This window comes from Gigantopelta aegis, chromosome 4, assembly GCF_016097555.1.
Source record: "Gigantopelta aegis isolate Gae_Host chromosome 4, Gae_host_genome, whole genome shotgun sequence".
Lineage (NCBI taxonomy): Eukaryota > Metazoa > Mollusca > Gastropoda > Neomphalida > Peltospiridae > Gigantopelta > Gigantopelta aegis.
Window position 1 is genome coordinate 66,044,325 of NC_054702.1, and position 14,588 is coordinate 66,058,912.

General features: G+C 31.3%; 1 protein-coding gene across 4 annotated transcripts in view; it reads right to left on the reverse strand.

The window, feature by feature from the left end:
- Window positions 1-724: 724 nt before the first annotated feature.
- Window positions 725-14,588, reverse strand: part of LOC121370954 (synaptosomal-associated protein 25-like) — an 80,340-nt gene continuing 66,476 nt past the window's right edge. For all 4 annotated transcript variants that reach the window (XM_041496508.1, XM_041496509.1, XM_041496506.1 and 1 more), the window contains exons 6-9: window positions 14,426-14,557; window positions 4,358-4,502; window positions 3,929-4,004; window positions 725-865 (exon numbers count right to left, since the gene is read on the reverse strand). In XM_041496508.1, the coding sequence (XP_041352442.1) occupies window positions 3,936-4,004; window positions 4,358-4,502; window positions 14,426-14,557 (346 nt within the window). In that variant the 3' untranslated portion in view covers window positions 725-865; window positions 3,929-3,935. The remainder of the gene's footprint in view (window positions 866-3,928; window positions 4,005-4,357; window positions 4,503-14,425; window positions 14,558-14,588) is intronic.

The window sequence follows — 14,588 nt, forward strand, 5'->3', positions numbered from 1 at the left end:
TTAATTAACTTCTTTTTTTGTACGTACGATATTATTCGGAGGTAAAATCTCTCGGCTTCTAGAAACAGTCAAGAAATCACACCTTTTATATCCAAACACTGTCATTCTAGACATTTTATGTGTAATTTTAGTCATTAAAAATGCTCTGTCGGTCAGAAACACATTACAATAGCAGCAACTTAGAACAGTTGCTTTAAGAGTTTGAGTACAATGTCAAACTGTCTGGGTCAGTCCGATACTGGATTTCACACACATCTTAAGGACTAATAATTCTTGGTCAGCACCTCTACTAGGATATATGTATAGTGAATTAACTAAGTCAGCTGATCTATAATAAAGACAATAAAACATACATATTACAAATTCTAACATGTAATATTGCACAACACATGAGATTGAAACATAAAACCGATGATAAATGTATTACACATGCTGTGATACTGTTTAAAAGAGATAACTAACCACTTGCTCCCTCTATTATTTCTCTTTCTTTCTTTCTTGTTCTTAAAAATGGTTCACTAAACTATTTAACAAAATAGAATGCATAACAGCTGCATTTTTAATCATCATATATCGTTGCATTATTACTTGTACGTTGTACAAGCTTAACCTACAACAAATAGTTACAAGCTGTCAACAATGTTTTATATCCTCAATTCTTGTAAAAGTAACATAAGACTATTACAGCATTAAGAGAAGAGTTGTTAGAGTATTTTTTTTGGGGTGGGGTGTGGGGGGGGGGGGGGGGCAACAAAATATTTATCTTCGGAGCAAGTTTGTACCACCTTCCAAAAAACTCATTTGTTCTGAAGAATGTTTGTAGTATGGACATTTGCAGTTTCAAGTCAATCTTCAATCCTCCACCCTACAGGATACAGAAAAAATAAAATGAAAAACAAAGATGTAAAATCAAACAAACAATTATTCCACTGAGTTATAAATATTTTATACATTACATTTCTTGGCTAGAAAATAAAAATAAAAGGGTAACATCAAAAATAACTTTTAAACCCAAATTGAAGCCAATTTAATTTATTGGCCAGTAAGAAAAGTCGACTAAAATCTGATAAATTGAAAATGTTAAATTATTAAAGTTCTTCACATCAAGTCCGACGATAGTCACTCTTCGTACCCTTGTTTTGGCTTTGTACACAATAAATATAACATATATCATAAAAGGTAAAAAAAATTAAGCACAAGATTTTCTTCAAACACATTCAGGTGCATTAGTAACGTTCAAACAAAAAACATTTCAAAAGCTATTTTGTATTGGAATTTTTCCATCATTCTTAAAACGGAAACGTCATGTACCCAGTTTATGGTTATTGTATGGAGATGGAAAGTGACGTCATTCAAATTCAAGATTAGCTATATTATTACAATGTTTTGCCACATTAAAATAAAAAGTGGTCTACTAACCGTGACCCCCGTCAAAATTCTATAACAAGCAGACAACGCTGTTTACAGGTCACTATGTTTTTATTTTTCATAATTCTGGACAAAATATTAAGTTTAAGTTTTAAAAGATGAAACAAATAAAAAGTACCTTTTGTCAAATATATGATACAAAAAAATTACCATTGGATATGTTTTATTTATTATGTATGAAGCCAAAACAAGGGTGCGAAAAGTGACTGTTGTCAACCTTAGGTTGCAAATTAATTGTAGTTTAGCTTTATTTAAATACATGTACATGTATAAATTGTATTTATGAATTCCTTTGGAAATGATTGTAACATTGACAAAACAATTATAATCACTATTTAACTTCAATGTGAGTTATATTAGATCCATGCTCAATTCCTGGGAATGGTGATAGGTAGAGTTACTTCCCATTAATTCCCAGACATGCACTGAATTTTAATAATTTATGTACGACTAACCTTTTTTTTTTAGAACCCCCCCCTCACCCTCCAAAAAAACCCACACCACCTATTGGAATCATTCACTCTTATGGTTAACTCTATTTACATATTTTATTTCAAGTCTTTTAAAGATAGCCTGATCTGTTATCTAAGCAGGATAATTTTGTACAACACCCTGTGATTCAACTTCCAAAAAGTTCATTCTATAAAACAATTCATACTACTGCATGTGGAATGTTCCATAAAGCTAAAAACTTGTACCCCCTTAAAATGTTTTTGTCAAAAATTATTTTCAGCAGTCAGACAGTTAATGTTTGCAACTGTTGAATATTTATGTGAAATACTTGTAGTCAGAATCAACCACAAGAATTAAGTTTTATCCTTTATCAATCCAACATAACTCATATGTTAAGCAAGCTAACTTTGAAAATAAGCTTAATTATGACTTTTGAAAGTGGAGAATACAAACACACTATTAGTAAAGTGAATTACTGATCAATTTTGTGCTGTGCATTATTGTTTGTTAATATTAAAAAAATATAACTTTGCTGAAATGATAAAATTGTGCACAAAGTACTCCTACATTACCGGTATTGAACATTACAGACACAGACAGAAATTGAGCCTGCATCATAAATATTATTTAATAAAAAGATAAAATATCTGTTGAACTATCTTAACCAGATGTGAGCTTTAAAGCGGCTATGTCTGGAATATTTTTTATTATTTAAGCATTTAGAACAGAAAATCCCATTACGTTTGGTGCATATAAGACACCGCACTCTGAATTGGTTTCACTACACTGGCTTTTCCAAGTTAAAAATAAACCCACTATTTTGAAAATGGGACACTTTTGCCGGGCTCCCTCTGGGCTAAAAATAGTACGGTTCGGCTATTGTTGCATTACAAAAACCGAGCGGATTCTAGCAGCCAATTCCTAGCAGCCAATTTCAGCAGACCCTCGTGACGACGATCTAAACACCTGACTCATACGCCTTTCGATTGTTACCTGTATTTCACACACTTTTATGCTAATTTTTAATTATTCACTACAACTTAAGAATTTTAGAGTTTTAAAGAGTATCTTTATATAATAACAACACAAAAACAAAATAACAACCAAGATTCATTTTCACAGTCTTATTGTTACTAATATCCGTATAAATACAACCAAAACCTTTTTATTAAGCACTTTTAAAATATCTGAAGTATCACTTTAAAAATCCGTCTGTACTACGGTAATATAGGATGTCCAACTAGTATCGTATAGCCCACACCACAACACACATTATAAAAGGCATAATGGTCCGGTGTTTAGAACGTCGCCATGCGTATCTGCTGAAATTGGCTGCTAGCGTAATTGGCTGCTAGGAAGTGGCTGCTAGAATGCGCTCGGTATTACAAAATGGCGAGAATTGTTCTAACTGGCTAGTAAGCATTTGACGATATGCGTTAATGACGACAACTTGTGAGTGAATTAAAAGTGCAGTTATGCTTGTATTTGAACTTAGAACTTGACTGTATACGATTGAAACCAGACATTGCAGCTTTAACAAAATAATTATTTATTGTTTGCAATAACAGAAGTTTTTTTTGTTTTTGTTTTTAAAAAAAAAAATTGAAATAACTGTCTGTTTTTGTGCAGGAGACATCAGACGCCATATAACCGTAAATAAAATGTGTTGTGTGTGTGTTGTTAAATAAAACATTTCCTTCCTTCCTTGTACAGTAGACTGTTAATGTTGGTATGCATAATTATCTCTGTTTATGACAATTTTTAAAACTAAACTAAACTGTTGGTAGATGACACTGATTAAATGAAGCAGAACTAAAGAAAATACTTTAAACTAATATCATGTATTAATTTTTTATAACATACTTTGAAATAAATTGCCTGTCTTTGTGCACAAGACTGTTAATGTTGGTATGCATAATTAATGCTACATGCTTTTAAGATTTATGACAATTTTTAACAATACTGATTAAATGAAGTGGAACTAAAGAAAATACTAATTAAGCCATGAAAAAGCATTCTATAGTGTTATGCATTTTTTGATAATCACTTGTGTTCTAAGCATCTTTGAGTATTTTGGTGGCTCGTTTGTTGGCTTCACAGATACGAGTCTCATTTGACGTCGCCTGAAAGATCAAGATTATATTCATGTTAGACAAAACAGTCAAACCATGTAATGTCATATTTAGAATTGAACATACTAAAACACTTCATTATAGTAGAATATAATCAAAAGGAGTGTATAACTAATTTTTAAATCTTTTTGTATATGAAGACAAAAATAACAAGAAAAAACACTGAAGTAACACAATTATTTCTAGCATCAAAATGAATTATTTATTCTAGTTCAACAAACTTCAATTTTAAATTAAAATTTTTTTAAATAATAATACAAAAAATCAATGGAAATAAATCAAGGTTCCACAAAATAAGGATTAAAAAAAAACAAAAAACAAAAACAATTAATACTAAAGATTACCTTTTGGTTTATCCTGTCAACCTGTCTATTTTGAGCAGTAATTTCACTGCCCATATCAATAGCCATGTTTCTCAGATTTCCAATCATTCCTGCCACTTCAACAATATTATTCTCCATCTCATCTTCACGGGCATCATTCGTTATCCTAAATATCAAAGGAAAAATATTCAAACAATTCAACATTAATTTAACGTTTTTTATTATTCCCATGTTAAAAGAAAACAAAAGGACCATGGGTTTTAATGGTCAATTGCGGACCCCACCTACCAGACTTGGGGTGGAGGGCGTGGAAGAGGGGTCAAAATGACCAAATTGATTTTGTTTCTTCTAGTAACAAGAAAGCTTTCAACCAACTTTAGATGGAAATGGTCTAGTAGTTGTGAAAATTTTACAGTTTAAATGCATTTTTCTCTAAAACTTTAGTAAAGTTCATCCCTCCCCAGGCACAACAGCGGAAGCAACATTAATGACATTTACAACTGATAAACCATCTTTAGGTAGTACTAGACCAAATAACTTCCGGCTGGGTCAAAGTTCCAGGTGCACCCAACTTTTGATAGAGAAGTGAACACCACAAGTCCTGTGATTGGTTATAAATGTGAGTGTGTTGGTTGTAAAAAATAATAGTTTCATCTGGGTAAAAACAAAAATGCAATTTTATTTCATCTAGTACCAGTGTGTTTAGTAGCCTTGTGCTTGAAACATGTATGGGGTACCTGTAAAAAAAAGTACTCGAATTTTGTGCAAAACTAGGGTAGTCATAGACGCTATCCGTTATCTCAGAAACGAGCAGCTTGACCCCTAATTTTTTCTGATTCACTTTAAGTGTGAGAGGTGGTAGTATTTATATCCGTGGCGTTTATGTCGATTGATACGCTGCAGGTAGGAGTTTTAGCCACATATGTTACTATTGTCGTCTATGGGATTTGATTTGGTAGTATACACCCTTTAGACCTATTTGTTGTAGCATTTATTAAGTAAAGACGATGATTTTTTTAAAATTGGCTTAATTTTCCCCGTTTTGGCCCCACCCATCAGGCTCCTGTGTGGGACAGAATGATCAAATTCACAAATTTGTTTTTCCATGTGCCCAGGAAGCTTTTCACAAAATTTGGTTGCAATTGGTTAAATAATTTGATTTTAAAATAAAAATAATAATTTAAAAAAAAACGAAGCTAATTTCCCTCTTTTGGGTGTCAGAATGACTATATTTACAGATTTGTTTCCCTTTGCGTAATAGAAGCTTCCCATAAAATTTAATTCAAATCAGTCAAGTAGTTTTGGAGAAGAATTCACAAATCTTTCTCCACATGCCAAAGAAGCTTAAAAAAAAACCTGGGTTAGAATTGGTATAGTAGACTTAGCAGAATATTTGTAATAATTGGCTCCATTTTCCCCTTTTGGATCCCACCTTCAGACTTCTGGGATGTCAGAATGACAATATTCACAAATTTGTTTCTCGATGTGTCAATACAGCTTCACACAAAATTTGGTTAGAATTGATCAAGTAGTCTTGGAGAAGTCTACGAAATAACTGTTTAAATGTACTTCTCTATATAACTATAGTAAACTTCAGCCCTTCCCCTGGGGGCAAACGGGGGGACCAAACATTAATGACGGTAACAAATTAGATAAAGCATCTATTGATCTTTACATATATGAAGACTATTTGGTTATAACATTTCTGGAATATGATTTACGGTATAACAATTGGCTTTATTTTTCCGTTTTGGTCCTGCCCCTAAGGACCCTGACCTAAAAACAACAACAAAAAAACAGTAGAGATAAACGTATTATTCCCCACACAAACCACTTAAACTTTCCAGCTTTTATCAAAATTGTCAACATTAGTAAAACAAATTGTCAATTTTTACTCAAATCTATTTAAAATATCACCTCCAACCAATCCAATTTTAGCATGTAAAGGTTAAAGTAAAATTGATTAACATCAGCATTTTTTGCAAATGCAAATCTGAGTTACATGCATACCTATTGATTTAATCTAAATGTTATTGTGAAGAAACAAGAATATTTTACATATCACTTTACATTTGGTAATGTAGACACAAGAGAAGACACTAACACATTTACTGTTTAATGACACCCTAGTTAAGCTAGTCGCTGATCTAATTGTTATGCTGTGCACAGGAGCCCACCTGATACAACTCAATTTTCGTATATCTTGATCGGAGTATTGATTGAACAACAGGCTTAAAGCTTTACGGGTGAATAGAGCAATTCAATTTCTCGAAGTGTGGGTATAAAAGTAACAGTTAAATGTCAACAAGCTTTTACATGTAAACCCAATGTACAATATGCCTATGTGTCACTGGCCATCTAGCCTCATCATCAATCTGCGACTGCTTAGTTTAAAATCGTATCATTTCACCAATACAAATTACACAGCCAGCCTGTGGCAATAATCTGTAATTGGTTTCAAGTACACCATAATTACAGAATCCACTTTTTTCTTTGATAAACATATTTAGCAGAAGATAACGTTCAGCTGGTAGTTCAAACAGTTAATAGTGTGGATAAAAGGCTTGCTATTTGCAGAAAGTGCACTTGCTAAATAAGATTATATGACATCCAATTTCAGTCATTTCTTTTGTTTCTCATAGAATACAATCAATTAAAGCAATATTGGTAATCTATTGATCAGAGATATGTTTAATAAGAAAGGACAATAGGGTTTAGGGATTTTGTCACAGGGTACCAAAGGTAAAATTACATATACCAGAATGTTAGCAATTAATATATATATTTATATATATTAATTATATATATAGCCTGACGAGTGACATCGCAATTTTTCTAAATTGCTGTATAAAATGTGCCAAGTGCATGAAATATAGTGTCCAACATTTTAAATCAAGATCCACCTAATAGGGGCATCTATGGTTGGTTTATCATTTTTTTTTATTAAACTCTCTTAAAATAATTTCTGGCAGAAAGCCTAGTGTTAGTACTCTTGAATAAAGTGGGGATATACATGGAAAGGATAGAAAGGATAGAAAGGAGTCGGTCATCACTGATAAAACTGATCTTGTAGAATATATATTAATTTAAAATAACCCCAGACTGAAGGTAATGTATTAATTTTTGAAGGTTAATATTTCAAACAAAGGACAAAACAATAGATGATTACTGTACATGTATTAATTAAATAAATATACGTGATTATTTTTTTACGTTGATGTAAGCACGAACCACAGAACTGCTTTACAGGCTGTATGAATGTCATAGTTGTCTTTTATTCTACAATGTACATAACATGAATTAAATAATTAACTCATCTTTTTATTTCTTTATCAAACCCAGATGATAAATGAATGTATAAAAAAACTTTATACAATTTACTTGATTTTCATTGGATGTCACCAATAATCTTAATGTTAACTTATAAACCAAAGAAAAATTTACATCTTTATGTAAAATGGATCACAATAAGGATGAAACAATTCCAGTTGTGTGTATTTGCAACCATATTAGTTGTTTTGTTTGTAATTATGTCTTAGAATTTTCATTTTTATTAGCTCATTTATGTATAATGGTCATACAAATTTAGTTAAAATTTTTTTCAAGTTTTCAGATATACGGTATGTATTTGTGAAAGTTGTGCCAATATAAACTGATGCTTTAAAAAATTCAGATGATTCTATTTACCAATCCAAGCATTTATAGCAAAACTAGTTTTAGACTGGATATATATATATATATTGACCTTCTGACCAATGGCATTTAAAAAAACAACCTTTATTTGGTATCACGTCTATAAAATGCTGCACTCGTACATTGAAGCAGCTACATGTACATTCAATCTGCATCCAATGTCACTTATAAAATATTAGCTGACATATGTGAGCACACTGCTCAAGACCATGGTGGCTAAAACAAACAAGACTAGAACACTCATCAATTGGAAATGCTGACACAAAGCTTGTATTTATATTGATTCAGCATCCATCAAATAATGATTAATTTCTTATGTCAGTATTGCCTAGCATTATCAACAGATAAATGGCGAAGAAAGGGTTTTTCAATACACTGCATGCGAACATTAACAGTTGTTGGCTTAGTTTATTTTTATACTGGAACAAACATAAAAAACCCATGAACAACCAGTACACTAATACTTCATTTAAACTAACCGGGGAAAGAACTTTTATTCATGGTGGTCTATTATTTTTTTTTGTAATTTGTGGACTAGTGCAATCAACAAATTTATACATATAATACTAATTTATGATACTACCTTTTTTATCCATAATTTAAGCACCCAACGAAAAGTGTATTTCAGCAAAACCATAAAATTTAAGCCCACAAAACTAAAGGATTTCACAGTCTATTAGTTAACCAAAGAAATGTAAACTTAAAACCTCTAAGCTGAACATTTAACTTGCTCTAGGAGATGTGCTGTTTAAAAGCCCTTTACTGTAATGTAAATATACACACAATGAAACATAAATACTTAAGTCCAATCATCCTGATTCACGGAAAAACCCCATTAGGGTCAAATATACTAATTACATATAGAAAATATTCTCAAAGACTACTGATTGATCTAAAACTGGACAAACACTTAAAGGGACAGACCCTAGTTTTTAAACACTAAGGCATATTTTTCACCTAGACCCTAGTTTCAACCCGTAAAAATTAACACGAAGTTTAATTTACAAACCTGTAACAAATTTGGATACAACAGAGTGAAACAAGAGTCTGGGACTTTGAAAATAAGACTAAAACACGAGTCCCTAGCCAATACTTCTCAGACACACATGCGTTTTTAAGAACATGAAAAATTTATTTTGTGGTGTTAGAAACACCAGGATGACCAGAAACACTTTGGTTGTACGGAAATGAATAATCTAAGGAATACAATATAAGTAATGTTTGATTTCAGTGATCATAAATGGCTTTAATAGTGAAAAATATGCCTTAGTGTTTTAAAAACTAGAGTCTGACCCTTTCAGAGCCCAAGGCAGTGAATCGATCTCACATATCTGAGCACAAACTGCAAACTGTCCAAAAAAAAAGTTCTAACAGTATTTGAGAATCTGAATATTTAAAAAACCCACAAAAAACCCCCACCAAATTCATACAAATTATGTAATCTACTGTTGATATTTTGAGATTCTGTCTTATAACCTTATACTTCTGACTAAAATTCTGAGATCAGCCTACAGAATGGACCATAATTTACATCATCTTGAATTTCATGTTACACCTGATAGAAACATAAACATCAAGATGGAAGAATAGGATGAATGCATCTGAGATTTATTTATCAACACAGAATGACAAATTATATTCTATTTCATCAGCATGAATTTTTTTTTTTTAAATGCAACATTTCTTTTGTCAGATTGCAATGCAGTGTTTTTGTTGAACAAAAAGTAACATCTGATAAGCAAATGATATAAAGCAAGTAAGAAATCAATTAAATTGATGCACAGGGTTTACAGTAATGCTTCAGTAATCTTGCATGTCAGATTTCAAAAAGATAAAAGCAATTTAATTTGGGATAGAACAACCTAGAAATGCTTCGATTCAAGCAATTCACTCTTAAATACAATCTTAATGTCAATTGCACCGATTGTGTTAAAAATAAATCGATGATGCTTGAATAAATACCAGACATGCTTAAGACATCTGATGTCGGGCATCCCAATACATTTTCAGTGTGCATTTTTTTAGGTGAGACTTGGAGCATGGTACTAACAAAGATCACAATGGACTTTAACCATTATATAGCATTTGAGTCTGATGGTTTTGCATATATAAAGGGACTATTCAGCTCTAACAACAAAATAAACACACATCTTATTTTTCTTGGTTTTTTTTAAAACACTATCTTATGCCATGGTTTAAATATAAAGCACTTTTTTTTTTGTGTATAGAAAAATACATTTGGAAAGACCTTTAGCCAAATTATTTGTATGTACGAAATTATTTTAGAGAAAAATAGATATTGAGATATTACTACACATTATTATGTCCAGAAATGCATTGTAAATTTAATAATATAAAAATATTTAATTTGCCAAAAACGTTTTAAAATGGCTACAAACTCAGGATAGTACATGTCTGATTGTAATATGTAATTAATATTTGTTTCAAAGAAAAAAACAAGAAAGAAATGTTTTATTTAATGACACACTCAACACATTTTATTTACAGTTATATGGCGTCAGACATATGGTTAAGGACCACACAGATTTTGAGAGGAAACCTGCTGTCGCCACTACATGGGCTACTCTTTCTCATTAGCAGCAAGGGATCTTTTATTTGTGCTTCCCACAGGCAGGATAGCACAAACCATGGTCTTTGTTGAATCAGTTATGGATCACTGGTCGGTGCAAGTGGTTTACACCTACCCATTGAGCCTTGCGTAGCACTCACTCAGGGTTTAGAGTCGGTATCTGGATTAAAAATCCCATACCTCGACTGGGATCCGAACCCATTACCTACCAGCCTGTAGACCGATGGCCTAACCACGACGCCACCGAGGCCAGTTTGTTTCAAAGAGTCCCATATTTCTGAAATGACAGTGAATTTCTATATTCTATTTAAAATCATTTCATTTAATGTTGATCCGCTTCTTAATGTATCAGCAACTCTTTATGGGGGCCACATAGAAATGTATATAATATTATATTAACAGGGATTAAAATTAACTTTGAAGGGTCTGGAAAAGTAGGGAGTTAATGTGACCGTTTTATTAAAGAAGAAGAATAGAAACTATTTGGAGGTAGTGCTAAAATCAGTACTTTTTGAGTGAAAAAAAACTGAGCATTGTCATCTCTGTTTTAATCGTTTTGATCTGCCTAAATTAACATATCATCAACCCATAACTATTAATTACCTTTTACAACACATGTATTCACTATCAATGTCACTGCAATGTACATTTTCAAAAATAATTCAGTGAAATAAAATAATAAATGATATACACAAAAAACCTGCTTACCATGTCCAGGCAATTTTAGTTCTCTACAGGAATATTTTAAACAAAACCTTTTATCAAATCATTTATATATACCAGTGCATTAAATTCTATACAAAAACAAAAACCCAGCAGTTTTTAATGAAAATATGAGTCACATTCAGATTCTATGTCAATATATTCAAACATTTTTATGTATATCTGGAATTAATGAGTTAATACAATTTATGTACAAATAATATTACGTTTGGATTTAAAACAAGTTAACTACAAAGTAAACATGTACCATCATGTGAAGTAAAATAGACTTATTTTGAAACATTTTACGGAAATATTAATGTTGCCATTTTATTAATACTATTATAATAATAAAATACATTTTTATGTAAGAAGACTAGAATACTATTGAAAGAAAACCAGGTGCAATACAAATTAAAACTAATCTACATGTATTTTAAAATTTATAAAATGGCATTCTCTAGGCTACATATTCATAAATTAAACATATACAGACCTTTGTTTTGAAAACCCCAAGCTACTGAACAATTGCACTTTTCAAAATTGTAGAGTACTGAGGCAGACCGTGGAAGCCAATGAATCAATTTCGGAATAGCAAAATTTGCAGTTTTCCAAAGCATGTTCAGGAGGTTGAGAACTTTCAAACAATTTAACTAGTTTCCAACCTTTCCCATATACTAGGTATCCTGTCATGTTCATTGAAAAAGTCAAGCAAGAGACTGCAGCCACTCAGCCTCCTACCTAAATATACCTCATCTAAATCATGTGCATTGACTCACTGCTGATAATTAGTAGCATCATTTATCAAAAGTAAGGATGTAATATTTTACACTCATTGCGTCTTTCAAAAAATAAGGTCTGCATATATCATTATTAATGACAATTATTTCAAAGATAAGCTAATTAAATAAAAATTACTTTATTGCTGCTTTCTAAAAGTTAACATGCTTTTTTGTCTTTGGAATGACCAGAAGCAAGCTAACTAAGATGTCTTATATTAAAAAAAATAAAAAAAGAACACTATGTCTTTTTAATAATCTAATAGTAATATACGCTACAGACTTTATTATAATGACAATGTTTCTCTATGGACCATTTGTTATTTCAAGTTTTCTATTGTTATGAACTTGTCATTTTTATTATAATTATTTGAGGTGGAGGGTGGGAAAGACAAAAGGAATGGGCTTGGTGCATATAAAGAATGAATGTTTAATGACACTCAAGCATGAAAAATACATGGCTACTGGGTGTCGACAAAGATAAAAATATGAATGTAATGCATGAAAACTTGTATATCAATACAATGGAGTGGTTAGTTTAATATTTAAATAAAATACTACATATGATCACCTTCAGTTGTTGCATAGCACACAAATATGTTGAATTGGATTGAGTAACTCATACAGATAGTATTTTAATTTGTACATATACACTACACTAATTTCTAATTAAAGGATAATACTCTTATTATTGAATTAATTCTGACGTTATCAACTGGTCAAACAAAAAAGTGGTTAGGTTTAAGTTTAGGTATAAATTCTTATAAAATGTTAAATACATATATACAGGTAGTTAATCAACATACATGTGTGGTCGTGGGTGGATAGTGTGTTTTCACTTTTAATATAACAAGGTTATTAAGTAAGTGTGGACATACATTACTAGTAGATGTGAAATGAGTAAGCTGAAGTATTAATCATGCAAATATCCAAGATGCAAATGAATGTCAAATGTTATGGTTAGCAAAAGGGCAAGAAAATTCATGTTTGAAACAACTGTTTAGAAAAAAAAAAAAAAAAAAATTACACTCATGAATAACTTCATTTCAAAATCAGGCACAGAAATGAAGATAAAAATATGCAAAACTCATGAACTAGTGGCTTGTGTAAGTCAAAACCAGCATTGTAGCTTGCCAGGCAAAGTAACATGATGCAATTGTGACAAAAGTTAGTAACTGGTTGGATATTGCTCTCAAGACACCCATTTGTAGAGACATAATTACAGTTATTATTAGTTAATAATAAACCATATACAATAAGCTTTATTAATTAAGAATGTTAATACTAACCAATTATTTTGTTGGGAAAAAAACATTAAGATTTCTTGTACAATTTGTATTACCGGTAGTAGTTCTTAAATGTCATTAATAAAAATAGAAATGGAATCTACTTTTAAAATATTTGCAGAAATGTTCAAAACTGTAACAAAAGTTTGTTGTGGTTAACACCACTAGAACAAACTGGTTTCTTACTAATCAGCTATTAGATGTCAAGCAATGTCATTCTGACATGTCATGGAACAGATAAAGGCCAATGAAAACTACTTAATGAGCTATACTTGTTTTTAGACCAGCTACATTTTTCCATTAGTAGCAAGGGATATTTTATATGCACTTTCACACAGATACATTTTGTACAGCACATACTACAGCTTTTGATATACCAGTCACGTGGTATCAGTTGGGATAGGGAAAAAACAAAAACAGAGAATAAGTCCAATAAAATAATAATTTTAGTACATATTAGTCAAGGTAATAACCTCCAAATTGGATGATTATGTCCAATAAATTACCATACAATAACACTTAATAAACAAAATTAATTACAAAAAATAACCCTTGCTGTAACTGGGTGCTTAAAAGAAATATCCAACCTAATGAAAAATCAATCATTGTTTAGCAGGTGACAAAGAAATGGAATCTTTGTGCAAGTTTGCCAAAAATGCAATAAAATTATGCACAAGAGCAAGGGTACCCATAAGTATTTAACATCCGAAAATGACCCAAAAGTAATAAAAATTATCCTCTAAAAATAAAAATTAAGAAAATTTAAATGATTTAATTTTTTTTAATTTAACAAGGTTTTAATTTTTAATTTAACAAATGGGAACACCCTGCAACTAATAGGAAAAATTTAAAAAGGATGCAAAAAGGAAAAAAGTGGGGTTTTGTTGAAACCAGGCAACCATCTTTGTTACTTCCGTAACTAATGCTCGAAGTCCCAAAAGAGAAGAAAAAAAAACCCCACTGAAACATCAGCTCAAGTATGTAACTAGAAGAAAGTGCCTGGTTACAGCTAGCCCACATGGCAAGCTTCGAGAAATACCTTGTGATGAAACCACCTTGAAACCCTTGCTGTTCCCCTACAACTACTCTTGGTCCATTAGCGTTAACTTGACCATCATCAGTAGCCTTCCATGTTTTATTATAGTCTGAACCTTTTTCAAAATTTTTACCCCTGAAAAACAAAGATGAGCATGACATGTAAA